General features: G+C 46.0%; 1 protein-coding gene across 1 annotated transcript in view; it reads left to right on the top strand.

Annotated features, from left to right (window-relative positions):
• TCTN2 (tectonic family member 2) overlaps nt 1–26,737 on the top strand; it is a 794,052-nt gene that overhangs the window by 546,032 nt on the left and 221,283 nt on the right. Inside the window, exon 10 of the mRNA XM_069619693.1 lies at nt 1,644–1,775. Coding sequence (XP_069475794.1) covers nt 1,644–1,775 — 132 coding nt within the window. The remainder of the gene's footprint in view (nt 1–1,643; nt 1,776–26,737) is intronic.

The raw sequence follows: 26,737 nt of genomic DNA, 5'->3' as shown, positions 1-26,737 counted from the left end.
TCGAATGGGACGGGCCAATAAGAAGCAGAACTCTCTCTCATGGTTCTGTGAAGGCAAACAAATTAAGCCCCAAAAAGCATTCAAATATCTAGGTTATTGCTTTATGGGCACTGAATCGGTCACGCTGTTTAAAAACCAACTTAAATCAAAAGCAGAAGTGGCTTTAAAACAGATGCGAATGCTGGAAAGAAAATATGGAGGTTTTACGATGAAACCAATGAGAGAATTGTATCTAAGTAAAGTGGTCCCGCGGATCACTTATGGCCTAGAAATCTTTTCAGTTGATATTGATGATTTTTTGAAAACATTGGAAGGTATTGCTTGGAGGGGGCTTTTGTTCTTTTTACCAAATTGTATCCCCATCGAAGTATTGAGATACGAATTGGGTTTACAATCCCTCCACTCGTTAGTCGCAACTAAAAGGCTTATGTTATGGAGAAAATGCCAATTATTGGGAGTCACCAACTTTTATGCGGAAGCAGGGGCTGATGTGTCTTGCCCCTTTATGGTTGCTCTAAACAATGAAATTGAGCTGATGCTAGAAGAAAATGGGTATTGCTAAATGTACTGTTAAGAACAAACCCATCAAATGCAAACAGATTATTAGGGGCATGGATTGGTCTCTGACAAAGAGTAAAGTGTTAGCTTCCAAATTGTACAATCAAGTCCATTCTTTTTGGAAACTTTTTCCGGCTATGGAATTCTACTTGACAAAATACCCATCTAGGAGTTTTAGAAACTCCTATATGAGATTTAGACTTAATGTCATGCATACCAATTGTATTTTAAATATAAGGAATCCGTTGGAGAGAAATAAATGGTGTCGTTTCTGTAAGGTGTGTGAAACAGACGAGACTCTAGAACATATTATGCTGAAATGTCCTGATTTGGTCAAACAAAGAACTGAATATTTTGCAGACTTATTTGACGATAGTTTTAGCAATGATCCTAATTATATATGGTATAGAATTAGAAAGGGATATTCATTGACGTTGTTTATTCGTGTAATTTCCTTTTTAAAAACAGTATGTGATTTAAGTTAGACATTCTCTGTTTTTGGATATCTGTTTCATTGTCTATATGCTGTGATTGTGTGAAATTTTAATGGTTCATTTTTCTTTTTGTGTTTTAATCTTTCCATTTTGTGTATATTTTGTAAAGGTTTATGACAAACCATGAACAAATAAAAAATTAAAAAAAATTAAGAATGATCATTTATCAAACACCATGCATGGCCACACAGCCCTCCGCATCAAAATCGGATTACCAATATCCACTGCCCATGATTCAAACCTCAGCAACCGTACAAAGAATTTCTCTAAAATCACACAAACCTCCTAAAACCATCTTACACACATACTCCACCCCCACTCCTCCCTGCTCTCGACTTGATATTATTAGAAGAGCTGAGAAGGGAGATAGTACTTTGTTAAAGAGGGGCTCTAACGTCTTTCCTCTGGTCCGTCGATGCTCCACATGAGTCCTTTGCTCTGTTGCAGATAGCATTGAGTTTTGAAAGAATTGAAGGTATCAATTATAATTCAGTGCCAGTCAAACCATGCTGTGCGCCTTGCTTCCAATTTCACCTTTGCCACCACCCACGTAAAGCATTGCAAAGTTTGAAAATGTCTTTTTCTTTGCAGGTGATGTTGTACCCGTGAATTCATGTGTGAATGTGACGTTGGGAGCCACTTATACATTCATCTGGGAGATGAATAAACTAAATAAAGTGAATGTAAACGTCAATGTGACTACTATGTGCTTGAATCAGAGCAGTAAGTTAAATTCAGAGAAAATCTGCATTTTTTGTGACAAACGCACATTAACAACTCGCTTTTTTACAGTTATAACATTTAAACTCTGCATTTTTTTGTATTGTACAGGAGTGTTTTAAACCCATGTTTTTCATATTATTTGCCTTCCCTGCAATCCGTGAAGTACTTCCTTATTAATGCAAAGCACATATGCATGTCCAGTTCTTTATATGTAGTTCCTAATCGATTAACCTTTTGTGTGATTCAAGTGATGCCTACAAGGGAATGGAGGTAGAGGGAGATTAAGTGGTTTGCCCAGCATTGCAGTTTGCTTTTTCTTTTGGACAAGTTTATTTAAACCGGTTGCAACAGAGTAATTATATGTTTTTATGTCAAAGAAATAGCCGTAATACACAACAACTGATTCACGACCCCAGTTCCTGTAATTTTCCCACTGTTCCTTGTCTGCTGGTCTAGATCCTAAATCAGGGCTGGTTCGGGAGGATGCCGGGGACTTCGGGGTTTTCATTCAGGGCGTACAAATAGTTTCGCCACTTGTGGTTGGCAGGTGAGAGCCGGGAAATCCCGGTCATATTCCAGAATGGGGGACCAACAGTCTGTAAAGCGGTGGAACGCTCCTTCTTTCGCTTCTGTCACCTTCTCTGCCACCAAGATGTCCCAGACCATCATCCACCACAGCCATAGCAGGGGGCCTTTGCTTGTTTTCCATTTCCGGGCTAGAGTGACTTTCGCTGCTGGTAGTAGTTGAGCAAGTAATCTCGCTGTTGACCCCTTCCTTGGATAACACTCTGTCAGCGGGGTCCCCAGTAGGATCACCTCCGGGTCCATTGGTAGTTTGCAGTATGTGATGGATTCGATAGTCCGGAGCGCTTCTTTCCAGAATGATCTTGCCACTGGGCATTCCCACCACATGTGGAGGTATGTTACTTGCGCTCCACATTGTCTCCAGAACTTGGGTCTCGGTAGCTTTTGAAGCGATGGAAGAGTTCCGGAGGGTAGTACCAACGATGGAGCAGCAGCTTAAGAGCGCACTCTGTTAGTGACGCACCTGGTGGCTGTGCTGTTCCTAGAACAAATGTCAATCCAGGTTTGATCCTCTATGGGATGGCCCAGATACGTTTTCAGGGATGGTGTTGAAGAATGAATTGGTATGAGTGTGATATGAGCAAGTGTGAATGGAGTGCTTAATGTGTTTTATTATATTAACTTTTGCACAGCACGAGTCACTTTTTTCTGAAAAATAAAAGAAAGCAGCAATTGAAATGCTTCTATGGTGTTAAACTGTCTGTTACTAGATAAACTGTTCACATGACCAGAAATGAAATAGATGTCATTGTTTATGTACATGTATTTTTATGTTTTAATATTGTACTAATATGAATAAAAATTGTTATATTTTGATGTTTGCCTCCAGTTTTGATATAGGCATCAGTCTAATCTAACCAGTGTTTTGGTGGATCATACCCGTTGGACAACAGTGTGGCTTGCCCCATAGCATTGTTGTTTGTTGTTAAAGGTTATTAACCTGTATGAGGAATCGCTATGTGTGGGCTTAATTTCCCTTGCTCCTCTGTGTGTTGTTGGCCGTTTACCATTTGGCCATGTACGAAGGGCATGCGTTCAGCATGGCCTCCTGTAGTAATTTATTAAGCCTTTTCATGAGTCCTTCTCTGGAGCCCTCCTGTAGTGATAATTCTATGGGGTGGGGCGCTCTTGTCGCTTCCTGTTAAACCCTTGGTTGGGTAATCCAGTGAGTGATGGATTTGCGCTTGAATCTGTCTGTTTCTGTTAGGGCAAACTTGATTTTACATTTCTCAATGGTTAAGGGAGTACCATTCTGGAACAGTTGCAAAATTGTTTTCAGCCCCCGGACCCTGTTCCCCCCACCAACCCACCCCACTGACTCCAGTTCTTGAGGCCTGGGGTGAAGTCTGGGTTCTAGAGAACTGGTGAGCTTGGGCCCAGCCCGCTGGGGATTTGTTTCTTCCGCAGTCCCAAGTTCTCAAGCCCCGAGATGTATAAAAGGAAGCTCAGTAGGGGTGTGGAGGTGGGGGGGACACCGGGCTTGTTCGATGATCACCCACTTCAGGGTGTGGGTCGGCACTGACCATGCCAGAGTGTTGACATCAAAGAATGTTTTCGGAATGCCCGTGGTGAGGAGTAGCAGACTCAGGCATAAATAGTAAACAAAAAACAAAAGGGGTAGTGCTGCTACTAATAGGCTCAACCAAGTGCTTCCTCAAAGGGAGCAAGCCATTTTAGTTATATTGGGGAACCTTCCAACTTTAACTCAAGGAATATATCCCACGGTTAATTGCCCATTCAATTGTCAAGGAAGAAAAACCACACACACATAGAGGGGGCTGTTTCATAAAATAAGCTTAATTGTATTTAGGACAAAAAATGAAATTTCCTTAGAAACCACCTGCCTGTGAAAAACATTGCTGGACTGTAAAGGAAAACATAGATTGGTGTATTTTGGACAGAGGAACAGCATCAGTCTTATTCTAGTCTGAGAACTAGTGTGGTTAAAGAAGAAAGACAAATTTACAACATAAACTGAAAGAAAAACATATATAGTAAATACACCTCTTAGTTTTGCACCTAGCATTAACGTCGTCGGGGGTAAAATATGGTCAAACCACCTGATGGTGTCTGAATCTCATTAAAAAGTCAAAAGAAGGCCCTGGCATTGGGCTAATAGTTCCCCCTCGTGTAAGCTTGACGTTTCGGCGGCAGTACCATCCGTCTTGAGACTGAGTAAGAGGGATCGCTTATTTTTCCATCATAGTAGCCGCCTTCTTCAGGGCAATTGAACAGCCCCACAAAAATCTAGTTGAAACTCTCTTTGAGTTGCATGCCTCCAGGCCGGAAGATTGCAAGTAGCGGGACCACCTTTAGCAGACTGGCATAGAAAGGATGCGCTATGGAATGCTGCATCCAGGGTCATCAATCACTGGTAAAAGCCTGTGTGCAACTGGTCTCCCAGGTTGTCTCCCTGAAGTGTTGACCAGTGGAGAGGGACGCATGTGTAGTCCAAAACGCTCAAAGCAGCCACAGTCCTCGAATCACTGCAACCTTCATGTGCTTGAGAGTGCCGTATCTGTGTGTGGGCTGGTCTTGCTCTGTTGTTGCGGCAGTACTGCACTGCTGACCTGCCTCTTGTGTGCTGTGCTGTGCAAAAGTCTGCAGCTCGGCTCAGCCGCGGCGTTCGCGGCACATGCCGTTGCGAAATGCCAGAGTGTTTATCAGTTGTGCCGCTGCATAGTAATTGCAGAGGTTTGATACTCCCATCCCATCCCACCCCACTTAGCCTCTCCCATCATCATCTTCTGCGGAATTCGTGCCTTGCCTTTTTTCCATTAAATCGGGAAATTTGTTTTTGTAGATGCAGAAGCGGTTTTAAGGGGATCGCCACTGGCAGAGACAAGCATACATATAGAAATCTAGGTAAGAGGTTCATTTTGCATGCCGTGATTCTTCCAAGCAGCGAGATTTCCTGGCCCGTCCATCTGTCGAAGTCTGCCTCTAGGTCTCTGAACAGGCAGGGGAAGTTTGCAGCGTAGAGGCTTTTAGGGGTTGGTGTGATTTGAATCCCCAGATTTTTTATGGCTTTTGTGCTCCATTTCAGTGGGTATGTCTGGCGGAGGTTGTTTATTTTGTTGTAGGTCATTCCCACCCCCAAGGCCCCTAATTTAGCATAGTTAATGGTGAAGTCTACTACCTGCTCAAACAAATTCAGTTCAGCTAGAGTCTCTGGTAGGGAAGAGCGGCTGTTTTCGGGGATCTGTAATTGGCTAGTATTATTTTGCGGAAATGAGGGCCGAATTGGAACGCCTCAAGGACCCGCCGCATGAACGACCAATCCACTTTGTCAAACGCTTTAGTTGCATCCAAGGAAAGTAGCGCCATTTCGTGGTGTTGTCGATACCACTTCTACTAAATTGAGTGCCCGCCGAATGTTGTCTCCAGTGCTTCGCCCCATTATAAATCCTGTTTGGTCAGAACGAGATGGGTCTGTAAGGGGTACAGTCTCTCAGGTCCTTTGCAGGTTTTAACAGAAGGATGGTGGTCGATTCCTGCATGGAAGGGGTTGTCGTGCCCATCTCACGAAATGAGTTCAGGAGCTCTGTTAATGGTCCTATGAGGGAGGACTTGAAGTGTTTATAGGACCTGGACGAGAAACCATCAGAACCTGGGCCTCTGGGTTTCAGGGATTCTATCACGGCTTCCACTTCTTCGTTGGAGATTGGTAGGTTCAGGGATTGTCTGTCTGTCTCTGAGAGGCGGGGAAGGGAGCGCTGCGCAATATACTGTTCCGCTGCTCTGCTGATCTGGACGTGGTAGTCATAGTGTTAATTAGATGTGCCGTTGCTAGTTGTAGCTTGGCTTCTTCCGAGTATTGGGTATGATATAATATGATTGGTTATTTATAACGTGCTTAATACCGAGAGGTTTCTAAGCCCGGACCCAGGGATCGAACCTGTGTTGCTCTGTGTCATCTTGCTTCCAAGGCGAGCACGTTGCCCCAGAGCTATCCCCCCGAGACCCTCCTGGGTCTCTCCCTTTGTGTCATTCAGGCCTACGATTTGATTTCATGTGTGAGTTCTCGCCAATTTACTCACTAGGAATTTGTTGGCTTTGTTGCCGTTGGCAGCATAGCTTTGTTTAGTTTTAATGAGGGTTTGTACTGTTTCTTCTATATAGTGTGCTTTGAGTTTGCTCCGGGTGATCCATAAGGCTCAAGCTGCTTTGGGTGACCAACCTTTTTTGTGGCTTGCGTCCGTTATTGCTATGTCTTTTTCTAGTGATACTCGTAGCTTTAAGCTGTGTTTCGTGTAGGCTGCTGTGTGGGCTATTAGCTCTCCCCTAATGACCGCTTTCATTGCTTCCCATCTCGTGGCACTTGTAGTGGGGCCGACAGGGTTTTCCTTAAAATAGTTGTGGATGGCTTTAGTTAGGGCGTCTCGAAGTGCCATGTCATTCAGCAGAGGGTCATAGAGGGACCACTGGGGTCTCAGGGTCGGGGGGGCAGGGACGTCATTTAGGGGTCGCCAGAGGTCACAACTGCGACCTCTAAGGTCTCCCCTGCGACCTCTGTGGTCTCCCTTGTGACCTCTATAAAAACATTTTTTAGTATTATTTAATTTTTTTGTAATTCAAGCTCCTGGGCTGTGGCCAGCACCATGTGGCTGGCCATGTGGCACCATGTGGCTCTCTACTTTTGGAGTGGCTGGCTTTCTTGTTCAGCCCCTTAAAAAAAAGAAGAAAAATAATAACAGGAGGGCCACAAGTCTAACACTTTCAGCACTGACCCTAAATAAGAAAGAATAGGAATACCAAATAATGTGAATTCTATACAATAATTGCTAGACTAATTAGAGGTTTATATCAGGCACACTTCAGGGGGTGAGTCACTGATTTATTCTGTTCTTAAATCCCTCAACCCAGCCTTTCATCCTTCTGAGGTCAATAAATGAGTACCAACACAGGTTGGGTGATATTGGGTGGATAGTTTTTCTATATAAAGCGCTTAAGTGTAAGTGCTATATAATAACACATCATTATCATTTGGTCATGGACATCTGCTTGCATTCACAGTTATTTGGTAATATGGGCCTATACACACTGATCTTAACGATACATATGGCGATCCATTCTTGTATGAAATGTTCATCACATTATAGTGATATTGTAACCATATTTTTCGTAGTGTACAATGCTATGTGATGCCAATTCCTGTTTTGTCAACAGGTGAAAGGTTGTGTTCCATCGCTACCCGCGATATCACTTCGGGATGGGGTCAAATGACATAATTTCCTGTGATGTCATCAGGGGTCAAGGGTCACTGATGTCACTTCCGCTACCCCTGGCATTTTGGTGGACGTCCCTGTCGGGGGGGTGGAGGTGGTTGCCTGGATTATGTATTCGAGTTGTTAGGATTATAGGAGCGTGGTCGGAGATTATCTTCACGCCTATTAGCATCTCACCTGTGTAGGAGAGAGGTTGGGGACTGGCAAGTAAAAGGTCAATGCGAGAGGAGGTATGGTGCACATGTGAGTAGAAGGTAAAGTCCTTTGTGTTTGGGTGTAAGACTCTACAGGAGTCTACCACAACTAAGGATTTAAAGAGGCAGCAGGCCCAGGGCAATTTTCAAGTCTCTTGATGCCGGTTGATGAGATTTATCAGTCAATGGGTCTGGGACGCCATTGAAATCCCCTCCTATCATTATGTGGCCTTCAAGGAAGGGAAGGAGATTAGTTTCTAAATCAAGGTAGAAGACTTTTTGTTTTTCGTTGGGTGCATAGACCGAGACTAAGGTGTAAAGTTGGCCAAACAGCTTGTCTTTAATAGCGATGTAACAGCCTTCATGGCTTTTGAGGACTTCCAATTCAACAAACAGGATGCCTTTCGCCAGTAAGATCGCTATGCCCCCTTTCTTGGAGCCGCTGGACACCAGGTATTGTTTCGGGAAAGCTCTGCACCGAAGTCGGTCGGGACCAGGTGGGTCTCATGGGGGAAAATAATTGAGCCTGTCGCGTCTTTGAGGCATCAAATTGATTTAGGTTGGCTGGCCGCATTTAGGCCTCTGTCGTTGAGGGTTACAAAGCAGAGTTTTTGGTGGGGCAGGGTGTCATCCTGTGGGCCGGACTTATCTGTTGAGCGAAGGGGCGCTGGGTTCTGGTGGTTTTCGGTTGCCATTTGAAACTGTAGTCTTCATGTTTTCCTGTTGCATCCGGGGTTTTAACATTTGTGTACTTGTAACAACTATAACCAAATAACAAGCAGTAACAACAATGTTCCAATTGGGCCTGTCGGCCAGCGGGCCACTGCGTGGGTGCACTTTCTAGGCTGCAGTAAACCATGCAAGTTCAGAGCTTTTCGTTGTTTCGTCTTGGGGAGCCAGAGCTAGTCCTACTGTGATTATTAGTAGTCTGGTTTCTGCCGGTGAGCCGGAGGAGATTGCTCACGATTTCGGGGGTGAGTGTTTTGTTTTCCCTCATCGTGCCACACTGGCCCAGGAGTTTCGCTGGGATTTCGGGGCTTCTCTTGGACCTCCTAAGGGGAGATGAATTTGTGAGATCTTCATCCGGGGTCGGGGGCTCTCCTGTTAGTATGTCCTCAGCCTCCTCCAGTGAGTTGATCGTGTGTAGTTGGCCTTCGAAGGTGAATTGGAGGGTTGATGGCAAAAGTCAGCAGTATTTTATTTACCAGTCTTGAAGGAATGTTGCCAGGGGTTGAAGGGCTTTATGTCTTTGTACTGTAGCAGATGCCAGGTCTTGATACATTTGTATTGGAGCCCCCTGATGGGTTAGGTCTCCCTGCATACGGCTGCCGGTCATAATCTCTTGCTTTGCAGAGAAGAAGTGGACCCGAGTGATTACATCCGGGGGGGCCATCAAGGGGTGTCCTCTACAGCTGCGCAGCCTATGAGTGCAGTCTAGGAGCAGCATGGATTTATCACAGTCTGGGAGGAGTGTTTGGAAGAGGTTTCCCCTTATATGCTTGTAGGGCCTGATCTGTGATTGCTGTTGGTATCCCTCAAATTCGTACCTTGTTTCTGCGGGCTCTGTTTTCGATGTCCTCTTGTTTGAGCATTGTTTTCGTTTATCTCCTCCAGGGCCTGGAATTTCCTCTTGTAGTTCAGCCAACTGAGCCGTGTGGCTTGAGGCTACCCCTTCACATGTATCCCTTGGGGAAGTTTGAGAGGGGGGAGGGCTGTCTTTAACGCTCCGGGCGAACATTGTAGGCTGGGGGGAGGAGGGATAGGGGGCTCTGCACTTGATTCTTGTGAGAGTTGCTGGGTGCAGCATTCCTGCTGTATGGTGTACCGCCGCCTCCTCTGTGTTGTTGTGTGCCGGCACTTGTGTCCCTTCTCAGAGGCTTCGCTGCTTATGGCTCTGCCCGCCTCCTCAGGTTCTGCCTTTGTGCTCCGTTCACTGCCACCTTGGGTTGGGGTAGGAGCGGGGGTTCTGCGTTCCCCGCGGGCCATCTGCGTTGATGTTTGCTGCCTCCCCCTGCCTGGTCTGCGTCTCCTTCCTCACTTCATGTGGTGTTTGCCATCTTGTGAGCTGTCGGTGGGCGCGAGTTCCTGCTGTCCTCGATTGATCATGCGAGCGCCGATTTTTCCTGTAATTAGTGCATCTTGTTCCATAGGAATTCCGCTTTCTCTGTCCCTGTTTGTCATGGTGCAGGCACCCAAAACCCTGAAACTGGTGGGGCCATCCTGGACTTTGGCCCCCTTGGGAGCTTATCAGGCCCCAGCCAGGCTCACCTGGACTCAGTCCTGGCGCCGCTGGTGCCAGGCTCATGGTGGTGTTAGTTACATGGTCCATTAACTTGGCTCTGAGAGGCTGAGCCATTCAGTTCAGGGTGTGGCCTGGAACTACTTTACCTGAGAGAAGGGCTATGGAGAAGAGGACTATTTTCTTGGAACTACTTGCAAGGCTATTTAAACCGCACCCAACAATCTGAACACGCTTTGCGTTATTCTGCACTCCTGCAGCGTAACGCTCACCGTGTCAGCTCAGTTCTTGCTTCCTTCTGCCACGCCCGTCCAGAGTCTTCCATCCATCGGCACCTGCGAACAGAGAATAACAGGAGTTATTTAAGCATCGAAGTCCTTACCTGCAGTACATCCAGATCTCATCTCCTGCTTTCCCAGGGACAGCCGCATCTGCAGAGCAGAACGAAAAGCACCCTCTCGGGTAGCTACTCACCTGATCGGCCCGCTCCAGGAACTTCATCGGACAGTTCTTCACTCAGCCGTGCGCCGCAGCTAGACACCGCCACACAGATCTTCTATTCTTCTTCCTGGACTCGCGCCGTACCTGCTGAACAGAAAAGGACAAACCGGTTAGTCGCACGTAGCAAAGGAAAGCTACAGAGGCGAACATTTGCGTGCCCAGCACAGCGCTATACTGAGCATCAATGTCAGGAGGGTCATCCATCATCCGAAGGTCGCCTAACGGCGCACCTGTAAGACAATAACGGACATTAGTTATCTTGAACAGAAAGACTTAAAGGCAGTCATTCCAAGCAGTTATTGGAATACAGACTTACCTGCTTACTCCCGGGCCTTCTACTTCAGCAACTTCCTTTGGATCAGTGACGAAACTCGATCCAGGAAAGACTGTGAACCGCGCCCCTGCCAGAGTGTGCAGGACGGAGAGCTCGCCCATTAAAACACAGAGGTGAGCCAGAAGAAGTGAAGGATAGACCGGAAGGAGGTGAAACCACTGACCAGCTCTCTTCGGTAGCTAATATCTTGTTAGCCCGGCGTGCAAAGGGCATCGTTACAGAGGATTGTGTCAGCTGTTAAGCTGTGGCTGAGACCCCCCTCACCTGCCCTCTGTTAATCTGCCAGCCTACGGAGGCCTTTGGAGGTGTTGTGGGACACGCGGCTTGCTGCTGAGGAGGACGCGGTGCAGGAGCATGCGCTGTTGCGCTGGTTGGCTCCGCCCCCTGCCCGCCGCTTACCACGCCTACAGGAAGTGAAATAAAATCACCACCCAGACACCCTTGCGGCGCTAAGCCCCGCGCGCAAAGGGCATTGTTACAGAGGATTGTGTCAGCTGTTAAGCTGTGGCTGCGACCCCCCTCACTTGCCCTCTGTTAATCTGCCAGCCTACGGAGGACTTTGGAGGTCTTGTGGGACACGCGGCTTGCTGCTGAGGAGGACGCGGTGCAGGAGCGTGCGCCGTTGCACTGGTTGGCTCCACCCCCTGCCCGCCCCTTACCACGCCTACAGGAAGTGAAATAAAATCACCACCCAGACACCCTTGCGGCGCTAAGCCCGGCACGCAAAGTGCATCGTTACAGAGGATTGTGTCAGCTGTTAAGCTGTTTGGCTGCTTACTGTGGCTTTGCAGGGACCTCTAAATTGTTGGCTGCCGGAAGTCAATGTGACAAAGCACAACGAAGAGGCCCTTGATAACATGAAATCAACCCCAGCATCAAGGGATCTACAAGGGACTGGATTAAGAACCCGCCTGCAGGTAAGGCAAAGATTTGCTTCACTCCCGGAGGTGAATGGGAGTCTGGAGCAAACTTCAAGAACTGCTACGCTAAAACAGAGTCGCTTACCATTCTGTACAAAAAAACGAAAAAGTCTATTAGTGGGAGCTAGTCAGCCTGATATGGAAATATCAAACCAACCGCAGTTAGTAGAAAAAGGTGACAATCTGTGATTGGCCCCAAATTCTCCTGAACTACCCATGGCGTATACTATCCCCACGGCAAGAGAAAGCATAAAACTGCCCCTAGCTCCTACAATAGCTGTACTGGCTGAGATGGCTACTGAGCCTACTTGCAAGGAGAAAGTGCCTGAAAAAACTATTAGTGATTCCAATGAAATAGCACTAAGTGAGGACCCTATCCTAGTGCAGGGAACCGACGCACGACCAAAGAAGCTCAGTCTAGTGTCTGCCAACCCACTTGAAGAGACTTTAAACAACCAGAGGAACCTACAAACTGAGGGTGAGGTCATTGTAACACGCCTTGCAGTGGGGGAGATGGAGGTTTTGAATAGAACAGGTCTGTCTCTAGACATTCTTAGAGAAGATAAACTCCCCCGAAACAAGAAGGCAGGTGAAATAGTGGAGAATCCACAATTGACCACACCGTCTCACGATGTGGAAAGGGCGGACCTAAGTGAATTGATGTCTGAGGCAAGAATGGCCACGAGTCTAAATGAAACATCAAGGCAACTGACACTAGAGCCTAGCTGCGGTATGGATAGCATCACAAATGACCATCAATTATTAGAAGCATCATGGGACCGAGGAGACCAATGGGATGTGATCGAACTGGGACGAATGGAGGAAGTTCTACAGAAGTCCATCAACCTGAGTGAGAAGACAGATTATAGAGCGCCAACAAAGATAGTCCAAGATACTATAGACATTTTCCAACCGTATAGGGAAGATAAGGCTAGCCCCATAACGAAGAAAAGTCCACTGGCTACAAAGCCCCTAAAGGGAAAAGGGAGTCGATCTATAAATCCCCTCGATGAAGCAAATAAAGTAATCAATACTGTTGGGTATGATGCTGAACATACCAGGCCCCACATGGGGAGGGCGATTCCATTAGGAAGAATGAATACCAATGGAGCATCAGATATTGCGCCAGTAAGCCTGGGCAATTCATGTCTTGCAAATTAAATCTTGCAAGACATTTCCATACTGACGGATAAAATCGAAAGAGAAAAAAGAAAGAGCTTTTGTCTGATAAATGAGAGAATGACCGCTCTGGATAAAGAACAAGCCAAAGGGATCTCTTTCTCTTTGGTTGAGGATCCTACCACACCTCCAATCAAATATTGGGGGAATAAGACAGAAAGGAAGGGGACCCAAACGCCAGCCTTGGATGAGAGAAACTCAATCTTACCAGCTGATATTCTGGAAGACCACACGACAAAAGCAGCAGTGGGGAAGGAACAAACAGGAAGAAACATAACCAGCCCTTTAATATCGGAAGATGCAAACTGGCCTTCAGGAGAATCATGGAACAAACAAATCTTACGGGTAATAACCGAGGTCTGTAAAATTGAAAGAGAAAAAGACATGGAGCATATTGAAAAAGTGGTTATGGCTTCACTAACCATCACAATGGCCCCCTTTTTAAAGCTCTACGAGGCAATTAAAGACTCTGTCCAAGAGGTGACCATCAGCAATACTCAAATAAAAGAGACACACACTCAAATGACTTCATCTCTGCAGAGCTTAAATAAACGAGTAAACAAAGAAGCAGAATTAACCCAAATTTGGCAATCTCGCCTTAGTGATTTAGCTAGGCGAGATGCGACCGATAAATCCCTGCTGATGGAAGCAGTCCTGGAGGACTGCAAATGGATGAGAAGTGTCCATAAACATAAAAGCCAAAAGAACGAGGGGGATTGGACTGATACAAAACCCAAAGAAGGAAATGGTCCAATGAAATTGAAACAGGGTGTACCCGTCCCCCCTAAACAAAAAGAGCAACATCTGGACGATGTGATTCTGATCCCGTCCAGGACAAAGAGAAAGGATAAAGGCATTCCAACCAAACAACTGATCTCAGCGCAGTCAGAACTATCCTCCTTTGCGATATTTTTCAGGGGCTACGTTGAAGGACTTCACCCACCAAAATGGGAAGGAGATCATAAGAATACCGAATGAAAAGGGGAAAAAACCTAAAAATGAATCCCTTAAACGTAAAGTAAATGGCTCAAGAGCTTTTCCGAGGAATCTAAGAACTCCACCCAGAAGAAACAATACACAGTGTGCTAAGAAATCTAGAAGAGAACTGAATATGAATGACTCTATAGAGACCGAGGAGAGAAAAGATCTAGAAAATGTGACAATAGAGGAAAACCGGGATGATCAGGAGTAGCCAGCAAATCTTAGCGATCTTATTGAGCTGTTGGAAAACGACAGTAAGGATGAAGACAGGGACAGTATCAGTGTATCGGAATTGCAAACCATAGACAACTGGGATACAGTAGACCCAACTGAAAACTCTAAGGATGATAAGAAGCTGACGTCCCATAAAAAAAGTGCCCAAGAATAGGAAGACGACCGGGACCATTTGAAAGTGAATGGGATTCAGACCAGGAATCCACCAAATTTAAGACGTTGGAACAAAAAAGAAAAGAACAGGTGAATAAAGGGAGGATAGAACGAAAGACCCAGGACAGCCCCGACTTAAACAAATAAATGATAAAGGAAAAAAAAGCATACTGAAGCTAAGAAAGGGGAAGTGATACCGCTAACATCACCACCAAAGAAATCCATTTTATTTAAAGGATGTTATCTAAAACTAGAAACGGCGGTAAATGGACCAAGAAGGGTGATATTAAATAGGGGCTATGTAACCAAGTCCTACCACCACGGATGATATCGACTGAGGATATAAAAATAGTCGAATTCCCAAGGGAACAGAGGTTGGACCAAGTCATCTTACACTTGACGTCCAAGAAGATAAAACGGAAACTCTTGGAGGCAACTGATATTCGAAAAAAAAGGGGGTTCCTGTTGGAGGATCTGGGTGATGACTCTAGGCGAATAAAAGAAAAAGCTCAAACGAGACAAAGAAAAGAAACAAAGGAGGAGATTTCAGTAAGAACTAGAGTTACAGACACTGGGAAAAAGTACATAAAAAATAGACCAGATGCTGAAACACGGAAGGAAAAGAATGAAAAAGGTAAAGAAGAGGAAGAAAACCACAAAGAAAACCCTTTAACAACTAAAAGAAGTAAGGAGACACTGAAAACCCTGAGGTTCACAGTGGACAATTCTGAAAACCCAAAGAGGACAAAGAGTAAGCCAACTAAGGCAGACAGCCAGGGAAAGGATTGGTCATGGATGGCAAATGCCTTGAATTCTAAGAAGAAACAATAGAGTAAGGAGAACGAGCAGAAGTCGATCCTCTGTGCTTCGTGGAACACAAGAGGATTCAAACACCTGCTCTCAAATGACAGCTGCTTCTTGGCAAAATATGACCTTATTTCAATATAGGAATCATGGTTGCGTGAACCTCCAGTATGCGAGGGCTATGAAGTCTATACCAACCCGGCTAGAAAGGGACCCAAGGGAAGACCATTTGGAGGTCTCATGATACTAAAGAAACTGGAATGCCCACTAAAAGTATTAGAACATCTAACACCAAACCCATATGTACAAATGCTCAAAGTAACATCTGAAGCGGAAGACTCGAAAGGCCCGAAACAAATGATCTTGATTAACATCTACTGGAGTGAGAATATGCCAGGACAGGCGATCTTTCTAAAATCAATCATGGATGTAATTGATAAATCAATGACTGAGGAAAATGACCAGCTGATATTATTAAATGGCGACCTAAACATCAAACTGCTGGACAAAGATGGTAAAATCAAAGTAATAGAACATCTACTAGGAAAAGAAAAAACATGGATGAAGGAAATGAGAATCCGTGAGATGAACATGTTAAATGGACAGACAAAGGGAGATCTGCAGGGGGCTAACACTTGGCACAGTGGGAAATCAGGAGCATGCCTAGATTACTGCTTTGTTGGAGGGAACACGTTGGAGAGGATAAAATCCTTTACAATAATAAAACAAACCAGCAGTGATCATTGTCTGTTAGCCACCAAACTCGCCTGGGAAATAAGAACTAACGGAGAGAGCGAAAGATCAATGGAAACTGAGGTTTCATAGGGAAGAAATCGCTTAAGAATAAAAACTCAGGCAATCCCAAACCTAGTACAAGGATATAAAGAAGCTATAACCAAAAATGAAGAGCTGGTTGATTACAAATGGCTTCTGGAAGCCTATGAGCTCAAGTATAACCCTACCCAAAGTAAGCACATTAAGAAAAAACATGCTTATGATGAACAGCTAGGGGCTAGGAGGAAACAATATAGATCAGAACAGAGACTCATAAAAAAGAATACCAGTACAGAAAGAGAGGAACTTCTGAGGAAAAGTCAACAAACCTATAAGAACAGGTTGCGACAAACTAGCTACCTAAGAATGCAAAGGGATGCCGAAAAAATGCTAGCCGCAATATCTACTAACAACGCAAGAGGTACATGGGACTTACTCGACGACAGAGACCTCAATCTATCGGCCGTAAGTATTAATCAAGTCTCAGAAGAGAAATGGTTCCAACATTACACTGCTCTCTATGAAGGTGAAATCCAGGGAAAAATCACAAAAGAGACTCCCGACACGACCCCCTGGGCCCTGGACTTTGATAAAGATGACATCCGAATCTTAATAAATAAACTTAGTCCCTCTAGAGCAGCTGGCCCAGATGGTATCTCCAATACATTTTTGAAAGAAAATTGGGAGAACTGGACTGATCTAATATATGTCCTATTTCAACAAATCATGAAAACAACAAATTCCAGCCACATGGACGGAGGCTTGTATAGTACCGATATACAAGAAGGGGGACCGGGAAATCCCCAGGAACTATAGGCCAATAGCGCTTCTAGATTCCATTGGCAAACTATTTGCATCACTTCTACTAAGAGACCTCAAAAAATGGGCTTCCGAGGCCAAAATCTTAGATGAAAGACAGACAGCCTTTGTTAGTGGAGTTGGCACCTCCTTGAATCTGTTTCTGATTAACCTGTTGAAGGCAAATACATTAGCTGGGAAAAAAAACTTTTCCTAGCTTTTATTGACCTCGAACAAGCCTTCGATGGAATTAATAGAGAACGTCTGTGGTCAAAAATGAGGAACTGGGGTTGCCCAAAGGACTTACTGGAAGCCATTAAAACACTATATACTGACACTTCAATCAAGGTTCAAATTACAAGCAATGGAGGGCTTTCTAGGAGGATCAGAACCTTCAGAGGAATCAAACAGGGCTGTGCAGTAGCTCTGTTCCTCTTTGTGCTATACATGGCCGATATGAAAACGGCCCAAGACCAGATTTGTGAATTCCCGCCGAAAATAAATGGAAAAGAGATACCGTGGATGCTATATGCCGATGACGCTGTATTTATAGACCAAACACCAATAGGCCTACAAAGACGGATTGAGACCTTCAATAAATATCTAAAAGAAAATAGCATGAAGATGAACGTCAAGAAATCTATGATCTTAACCTTGAAATCTGGCATGGGAAGAAAATTGGCAGGAAAAACTGAGACATGGTCAGTGGAAAATGAAAAACTGGAGGAAGTGGAAACGACACTGTACCTGGCAATAATGATTAACAAAAACTGCAACGAACAGGCTCATTATGCTCTGATCCGGGAAAAACTAGTGGCCCTGACAAATGAAGGGATTTGCCTACATTGCAGATATGGGAAGTTTTCTTTAACCCCGATTGTAACCTTTTTCAAGCAGAAAGTGGTGGCTGTCATCACCTATGGTGCTGAGGCACTCTTAGCCCTAAAATGGGAAGTTTGGAATCTCTGCGAGGCGTACTTCTGGCGTAAGATCCTGCGACTACCAACTTCATTACCAATGGAACTCATAAGAATGGAGCTTAGACTCCAATCGGTGGCCTCAGTCGCACTTTGGAAATCTCTATCTCTGTGTAGAAAGTGCATCCTGGACATACCATCAAAGCCATTTGAAATTCTAGTACAGACGGATACAGGGAATGAAGACAAGATGCTTAATAACTGGAAAAGAAGATGCAAAGCTTGCATGGAACAAGTAAACCTCCTGGAAGATACCCTTAAAAATAATCCGGATAAAGCAAAAGGAGTAATCCGGGAAAAGGACTGGGAGGAAACCCAGGAACAAAGATTGAAAAGAAATCTATGTTATAACATCGTGTGGGGTAAAAAGAAAAAAAAAAAAAAAGGCTTGAACATGCTACCTCCGTACCTGTTGAAATTTCCATCTAAGCATTCCCGGGACCTGCTGCTGCGCTGCAGACTTAACATCTGGCACTGCAGAGAAGTAAAATGGAAAAGGAGGCAAATTGAAAAATCAGCAGCATATTGCAGGTTCTGCAAACTCAAAGACCAACTGGAAACGATCAGGCATGTTATGTTAGTCTGCCCAGCATTAAAATGGAAAAGAGAGATCTATATGGGCAGCTATATAAGGAATATTACTGAGGAGACAGAAGAAGACTACTGGGAACGACTCCTGACTGTTGAGAAGATTGGCAAAACCCTCGATGCACTAAAAGTTGTCGAAACATTAAATTTGAATCAGGAGGAAGAAGGGTCCGGACTTTGAGACAAATCTAGGAGTAGACTTATGTAAATAATCAATCAATTACTTTGGCAAAACAAATCCTGGAGCAATGTAACGATGGAAAAAAAGGTAACTGAGGGAACGTGCTACTGGACTGGTTCTTATTGATAGAAGAGGATTTTAAGAAAGGAATAATGACCTTATTGATGGAGTAAGGAAAACAATGTTTAAGGTTTAAATAAGATTAACCAATAAAATTAAAAAAAAACCAAAAAAAAAAATATCTTGTTTCGACTTGCAGGCTAACATCTCCTGAAGAAAGGACTAAGGGGACACGCAAGCTAGCATCACCAGCCAAGCAGAGCAGCATCAGGACAGACAACACCCTATGCACACGAGCACACCCCCGTGGAGACCAGGTGAGCGTGACAGAACGCAAAGCCTACACAAAATTCTCTACCTGGGCGTCATGGAAACCTCAGAAACTGATCAGCTAGCTCAGCTTTTGGGGGAACTCAGGGCAGAGGTCCATTCGGCTAGACAGGAAACCAATGCCTTATGAAGAGAACTGATTGTAGCCAAGGAGCGCACCGACGATCTCGCCAGACAGCTGCTCCAGTCACAGGCAGGGCAGATGCCGCTACCCGGGGTGGGGTCAGCGGTACCCCCAGCATCAAGCAATCCGGTTCAGGTGGTCCTCCCAGGAGCTGTACCCTTGGCACCCCCAGAACTATTCGGTGGGGATCCGAAAAGGTATGATGTGTTTATGAACCAGTGCCGTCTACATTTTCTATGCAGGCCTGGAGCCTTTCCAAACGACCAGTCCAAAGTGGCTTTTGTACTTTCATATCTTAGCAGCAGTGCTGCTGACTGGTCTGTACCGCTGGTCAGTCGGGATGATCCCATTTTGCAAGACTTCCAAAGATTTCAATTGGATATGGAGAAGCTGTTTGCCCAGCATTGTCAAGGTCAGGCATTAGATAATGAGCTCTTGTCTTTGCGTCAGGGCAATCAGGATTTGTTAACATACATCGCGACCTTCAACAGACTGGTTGTGGAAACTGATTGGCCGGACGACAAGAGAACGCTTTTTTACTGTGGTCTCAGAGGAGAGTTAAAGGACGTTTTAGCTCAAGTGGTGAACCCGCCCAGGGACTGTGCTGAGTATATAGACTTGGTAGTCCAGCTAGATCACAGACTGCAGAACCGTAAGGCAGATCGTGCTAGAATTGATTCTAGAGTATTCGTGCGCCCCAAGGAAAATGCCTCCCGGACCACCGATGTGTCAGAACCCATGCAAATCGGGGGAGTACGGGGGCCGTTAACCAAGGCCGAAAGGGATAGGAGAAGACAACAACAGTTGTGTTTATATTATGGTTCAGCCAGCCACTTTCTCAGAGAATGCCCAGTGAAGCCAACCAAAAAGGCAGTAGGAGTCGCCGGTAAAGTTGAAACAGAGCCTGAGCCGGAAAACGTCTCTGCCCGGCAGACGTAGAGGTCCGCTTGCCGAGCGAAAAGGACTCCGAGACCTCGCACCTAGTTTTGCCTATGGTCCTTATAAACCACCAGCAACCGTCTAAAATGCATGCACTCAGAGCATACATCGACAGTGGAGCCATTGGAAATTATATGGATCAAGAATTGGCTTCAAGGATGAACCTTTCCCTTTGCGAAAAGGCAACAACAGACTTAGTCACCACAGTCGACGGAACTGAAATAGCTTCGGGTCCGGTAACACACTCTATGGCTGAGATGACTCTTTTGTGCCAAGACGGTCATCGGGAAACCATAAGGTTTGATATAATCAAGGCCCCACAATTTCAGATAATTCTGGGTATGCCATGGTTGGAATCACACAATCCTTGCATAGACTGGCGTGCCAAGAGGCTGACCTTCTCAGTCTACTGTGTTCAGACTTGTTATCCAACTAAAGGACCTTTGGTCACTGGAGTGACAACGATCATGAAACTAACCAACTCGCTACCTCTGGTATATCAAGACTATCGGGATGTATTCCAAAAGGATCAAGCCAACACACTGCCCCCTCACAGGTCGTATGACTGCCAGATCAACCTATTACCAGGAGCACTGATTCCGTGCGGTCGAATCTATGCTCTCACAGAACCAAAGAACCTGCATTTGAGAAAATATTTAGACCAGTATCTGGCTAACGGTTTCATCCGCCCATCCAAGTCCCCGGCGGCCTCACCGTTATTCTTCATGCCTAAAACGGAAGGTGACCTTAGGACTTGCATCGACTACCGCGCATTGAATCAGGTCATTGTTAAAAACCGTTACCCGTTGCCTCTGATTTCTGACTTATTGGATCAAGTTAAAGATGCTCGGATTTACACCAAGTTAGACCTCCGCGGAGCTTACCACCTGGTGCGGATCACGAAAGGGGACGAATGGAAGACCGCTTTCCGCACCAAATACGGGCTATTTGAATACCAGGTGATGCCTTTTGGCCTATGCAACGCCCCAGCGGCGTTCCAATATTTCATGAACAATGTTTTGCGAGAAATGATTGATGTGTATGTCGTAGTATACATCGACGACATTCTGGTATACTCCCGTTCAGAGCAAGAACATGTGCAACATGTCCGAGCAGTTTTGGACAAACTTCGACAACACAAGCTATTTGCAAAGTTGGAGAAATGTTTTTTCCATGTTACTGAGGTTGAGTTCCTCGGATTTGTTCTAACCCCTCATGGTGTGCGCGTGGATTCACGAAAGGTGGATGCCATTCTCAACTGGCCGTCGCCAACCTCGATTAAAGGAGTACAGAGTATGCTCGGATTTGCAAACTTCTATCGGCGCTTCATTCCAGGATTCTCGCAACTAGTGCACCCCATCACCACTCTGTTGCGCAAAAACAAGCATTTTCAATGGTCCGAAGAAGCTGAGAAAGCCTTCCAGGAACTAAAACAAAGATTCATCTCAGCCCCGATCTTGAAACACCCTCGTCCAGATCTACCGTACGTGGTCGAAACGGATGCTTCCAGTTTGGCAATGGGCACAGTCCTTTCACAAAGGGATCCCGAAACGGGTCAACTGCACCCAGTAGCCTTTTGGTCACGGAAATTTACAGCTCCCGAGCTGAACTATGCGATTACGGACAAGGAACTGTTAGCCATCAAGACGGCCTTCAAAGCATGGCGACATTACCTCCTCGGAGCTAGACACACCATCACAGTAATTACCGATCATCGCAATTTACAGTACTTGAAGGTGGCAAAAGCCCAATCATCTCATCAACTCCGATGGGCTTTATTTTTTGCGGAGTTTGACTTTGTAATTACCTACCGACCTGGCTGTCCAAATGGCAAAGCAGACGCACTGTCCCGTATAGGAGTAGACGAGGAAAACGCCAATCCCGACCCAGTGCCTATCATTCCTGGTGAGAAGATTCTTGGGATTACTACGTTTCTAACATTAGAAGACGTTCAAGAGAGTATCTCTCATCTCATGGATTCCAACACCCTAAAGGATTGGCCGACCAAAAGTCCTCACCATTCGGTCACTAATCAACTACCCTATTTTCGAGGACGTCTCTATCTACCAAGCAGAGAACTTCAGGAAAAAGTAATCTCACATTACCATGACTCATTAGTAGAAGTTCATCCTGGAATTACATAAACTGAGGCCAAGGTCAAACGACAATTTTGGTGGCCAACATGGCATAAGGACATCAAGCAGTTTGTGCTATCCTGTGGAGTTTGCGCTCAAAACAAGGCCCAAAAAAAAATCGCCAGGCCTGCTTCAGCCATTAGACATTCCACCAACACCTTGGCATAAATTATCTCTTGATTTCATAACAGACCTTCCTCCGAGTAACGGATTCAACACAATTTTAGTAGTGGTGGATTTGTTTTAAAAAATGGCCCACTTCATCCCGTTAAAAGGACTACCCTCAGCTTCAATTCTGGCTAAAGAATTTCGGGAACAGATTGTCCGAATTCATGGATTCCCTTCCATTCTGATCTCCGACCATGGCAGCCAGTTTATCTCACGCTTCTGGAAGAAGTGTTGCGAGTTAGCTCAAATCGACGTAAGACTTTCCACCAGTCACCATCCCCAAACCGATGGTCAAACAGAGAGAACAAACCAGACCTTGAAGCAATAAATCAGGTGCATGTTACATCAAACTGAAGGCAGCTGGAAGGATGTTTTATGGATCACCGAGTATGCCTATAACAACTCACTCCATTCCAGCACAAGTCAAAGTCCCTTCTATACAATCTAGGGGTTACACCCACAAACTTCCAACCTTGACCCGCCACAACTTCTGGAAATGCCAGCTGTGAAAAGTTTGCACTCTACCATCTCCCAAGCCTTCAAACAAGCAACAGATCATCTAAGGCAGGCTAAAGAAAGGTACAAGAAATCAGCCGACGCACATAGAAGTGAAGCTCCAAGTTATCAGGTTGGAGAGGAAGTCTGGTTGGCGTCAAAGCACATACCCGTTAAAGGGCCTCGTACCTTCAATCCCAGATATTTGTGTCCGTATACCATCAAGGCCATAATCAATCCAGTGGCTATGAAATTGGACTTACCCCCGCACATGAAAATTCATCCAGTGTTCCACGTCTCACTTTTGAAACCGGTGTAACCTGGAACACGAGTTGTGAAACCACCGAAACCGGTCACAGTGAACGGAGAACCTGAGTTCGAGGTTAAAGAGATTCTGGACTCAAAAATCACCAAATCAAAACTCATTTACTTGATAGACTGGAAAGGGTACGGACTGCATAAAAGATCATGGGAACCTAGCGAGAATGTACATGCTCCACGGTTATTGAAAAGGTTCCACCGTAATCACCCAAACAAACCAGGACCAATGAGTGGTTCAGCCATTACGGGGGGTTGAGGGGGGGGGGTGCTGTCATGGTGCAGGCACACAAAACCCTGAAACTGGTGGGGCCATCCCGAACTTTGCCTCCTTTGGGGGCTTATCAGGCCCCAGCCAGGCTCACCTGGACGCAGTCCTGGCGCAGCTGGCGCCCGGCTCATGGAGGTGTTAGTTACATGGTCAATTAACTTGGCTCTGAGAGGCTGAGCCATCCAGTTCAGGGTGTGGCCTGGAACTACTTTACATGAGAGAAGGGCTACGGAGAAGAGGACTATTTTCTTGGAACTACTTGCAAGGCTATTTAAACCGCACCCAACAATCTGAACACGCTTCGCGTTATTCTGCACTCCTGCAGCGTAACGCTCACCGTGTCAGATCAGTTCTTGCTTCCTTCTGCCACGCCCGTCCAGAGTCTTCCATCCATTGGCACCTGCGAACAGAGAATAACAGGAGTTATTTAAGCATTGAAGTCCTTACCTGCAGTACATCCAGATCTCATCTCCTGCTTTCCCCACGGACCGCCGCATCTGCAGAGCAGAACGAAAAGCACCCTCTCGGGTAGCTACTCACCTGATCGCCCGCTCCAGGAACTTCATCGGACAGTTCTTCATTCAGCCACGCGCTGCAGCTCGACACCGCCACACGGATCTTCTATTCTTCCTGGACTCGCGCCATACCTGCTGAACAGAAAAGGACAAACGGGTTAGTCGCACGTAGCAAAGGAAAGCTACAGAGGCAAACATTTGCGCGCCCAGCACAGCGCTATACTTACCGGCAGGAATCCTGAGCATCAATGTCAGGAGGGTCATCCATCATCCGAAGGTCGCCTAACGCCGCACCTGTACAACAATAACAGACATTGGTTATCTTGAACAGAAAGACTTAAAGGCAGTCATTCCAAGCAGTTATTGGAATAGAGACTTACCTGCTTACTCCCGGGCCTTCTACTTCAGCAACTTCCTTCGGATCAGTGACGTAACTCGATCCAGGAAAGACTGTGAACCGCGCCCCTGCCAGAGTGTGCAGGACGGAGAGCTTGCCCATTAAAACACAGAGGTGAGCCAGAAGAAGTGAAGGATAGACCGGAATGCGGTGAAACCACTGACCAGCTCTCTTCAGTAGCTAATATCTTGTTTTGACTTGCAGGCTAACATCTCCTGAAGCAAGGACTAAGGGGAGACGCAAGCTAGCATCACCAGCCAAGCAGAGCAGCATCAGGACAGACAACACCCTACGCACACGAGCATGCCCCCGTGGAGACCAGGTGAGCGTGACACTTTTTATAGTTAGGCAGCTCGACTCCAGTTAGATGTTGCTGGCGGATCAGAGCTTACACAGAGCACTCAGTGAAGCGTCTGCATTGCTGGTGCTCCAAACCACACCCCTTTAACACAGTTTGCTTAACTGGGCACGTTATGAAGAGAACCCCAGTTTTCTGGTTGTGTAGTGAACAACTTAACCGCTACACCATGTCTCCTCCTCCATGATCCTCCACCATGGGCTTGAGGATCGGAAGTAAATCATTGTGAGGAGGTGGGACGAAAAATGTGAAATGCAAGCCTATTGATTATGGGATTGGTTACGCTTTCCAGAGGGTGGGATTTGGGCATCTGTTGCTTCAGTTGAAATACATGTGGTAACACGATCATGGACTGAACCCTCTTGAAGAACAGTAGGTAGTCTTATATTGTGCACATCGTCCACTATAATCTTTGGTTTTCAACTGTGCGAGGACATGGCTTTTCAAAGTCACTACCTGGAGTAGCAACCAAGGGTTTTAGCAAGGCTTTCACAACCCCATTTGAGCTAAACAACTCACTTAAATAGCCTATACCAAGCAGCAAAGCTGAGCCAAGGAGGTAGTTGGTACCGTTGTGTAGTACAGTTAACACATCAGAAATAGCAAATAAATGGACCTAAACAGGGCAATACAAAATAACACTAATTTATTACAGTACGGCACACTTTAAAGATTCAAATGTAAATAAAATATATACATTTTTCTGAGGCTTGTGGAATCTGCTTAGATCACATGCTGTGCATAGGAAGACATCTAGTGGAAGCCGTGAAGTATTGCAGTTTGTTTTTCGAAACTCGAAAATGGGCGTCGACATAGGGCGTGCCAGTAATACTATCCCTAGTGTGACGTCCACTGTACCCATGGTCCCTCACGCGTGTAGGGACCCTCAGATTGTTTTTTTCCGCCATACTTGTCGGAAGCATTGTTGCGGAGTTCCCTAGCTTTTTGCCATTTGTTAATAATTTAGCTAAAAATCCCTGTTCTTCCAATCCCACGTTGAGAGATCTAAAATCGACGCCGGTCCAAAGAACGAACAACTGTTGAGACTGCACAACGGACTTTGGGCCTCGGAAGGCCTCGGCCCGTACCTTGGAAGGCCGCTGGCCTCAGCCCTACAAGTAGGGAGAGTGGGGGGTGGACATAATCACACTCGCTTTATTTCCTACACACACTCGCCCGCTGCCATTAGGTAACATATGGAGAGTACTCCATTTAAATTTTGCCCCAAGTGCAAGCGCAAGTTTCCTTAGGTTGACAAACATGCCATCTGTAATCTCTGTTTGCCGAGGGACCACCCGAAGCTAACTGCAGAGCGTGTAAGCTCTTTATGGCTAAGACACTAAAGGACCGCTCCACTAAATGTTGGGCCCATCATGCCAGGCAGCTCAAGGCCATGGAAGCGGTGGGATCCTTCAGTGATGGCAGCAACGCCGCCGTTTCGGACGGCGAGGACACAGGGGTGTCGAAAGACACCTAAGCGCTAGTCCCCGACCTCTGAGGATTGTCCGGTGGGGCAATTATGGGGAACACACCCGGCGACACGAGCGCTACCCATACCACTACACCTAAACACACTAACCCCAGTCGAGATTCGACACGCGTGCCAAGTGCTCGGAAGAAGGAGGCACGTAGAGAGCGGCCCACAGAGTCAGTGTCCTCTGGGCGTTCCAGGTCGAGATCGCCTCACGACACACGGCAAAGGTCCACAATTTCCAAGAGTGCCTCGCTCCCCAAAGTCACAGAGGTATGGTCATCAGAAGACGAATCCAACCTCCACCCCCAAGCTGCATGCTTACGGTCGGCTCCGGCAGTTCGTTCCACATCTGCCTCCGAGTCTCGACGTTCTCACTCTAAAGATACAGAAGCCATCCTACACACCCCCGAATCTCGGCGCCAGGCATCGAAAGATTCAGAGAAGGCCAGACCATCAGGAAAACACTCCTCCACTCATGGTAAAGGGGACAAACAACAAAAGAAGTCGTCAAACACAACTTCTGCACCCCGGGTCCACAAGGACAAACATGGGTCTTCAGATAAAAGTAAATCTAGGACCCCTGACCCTGTCACCAAGTCTAAAGTTATCCCTCCCACTCTACTGGATATAGGAATAGGAGGGGAACCTCAGCAGGAGGTGGTCATCCCCAGTTCCAGGGAATGGAGCTGTGACGACATAACAGGGTAA

Source organism: Ambystoma mexicanum, chromosome 10, assembly GCF_040938575.1.
Source record: "Ambystoma mexicanum isolate Mex_15411 chromosome 10, UKY_AmexF1_1, whole genome shotgun sequence".
In the NCBI taxonomy this organism is placed as follows: domain Eukaryota; kingdom Metazoa; phylum Chordata; class Amphibia; order Caudata; family Ambystomatidae; genus Ambystoma; species Ambystoma mexicanum.
Note: the sequence above shows the minus strand (reverse complement) of the source record. Positions and strands in the feature narration are given on the sequence as shown.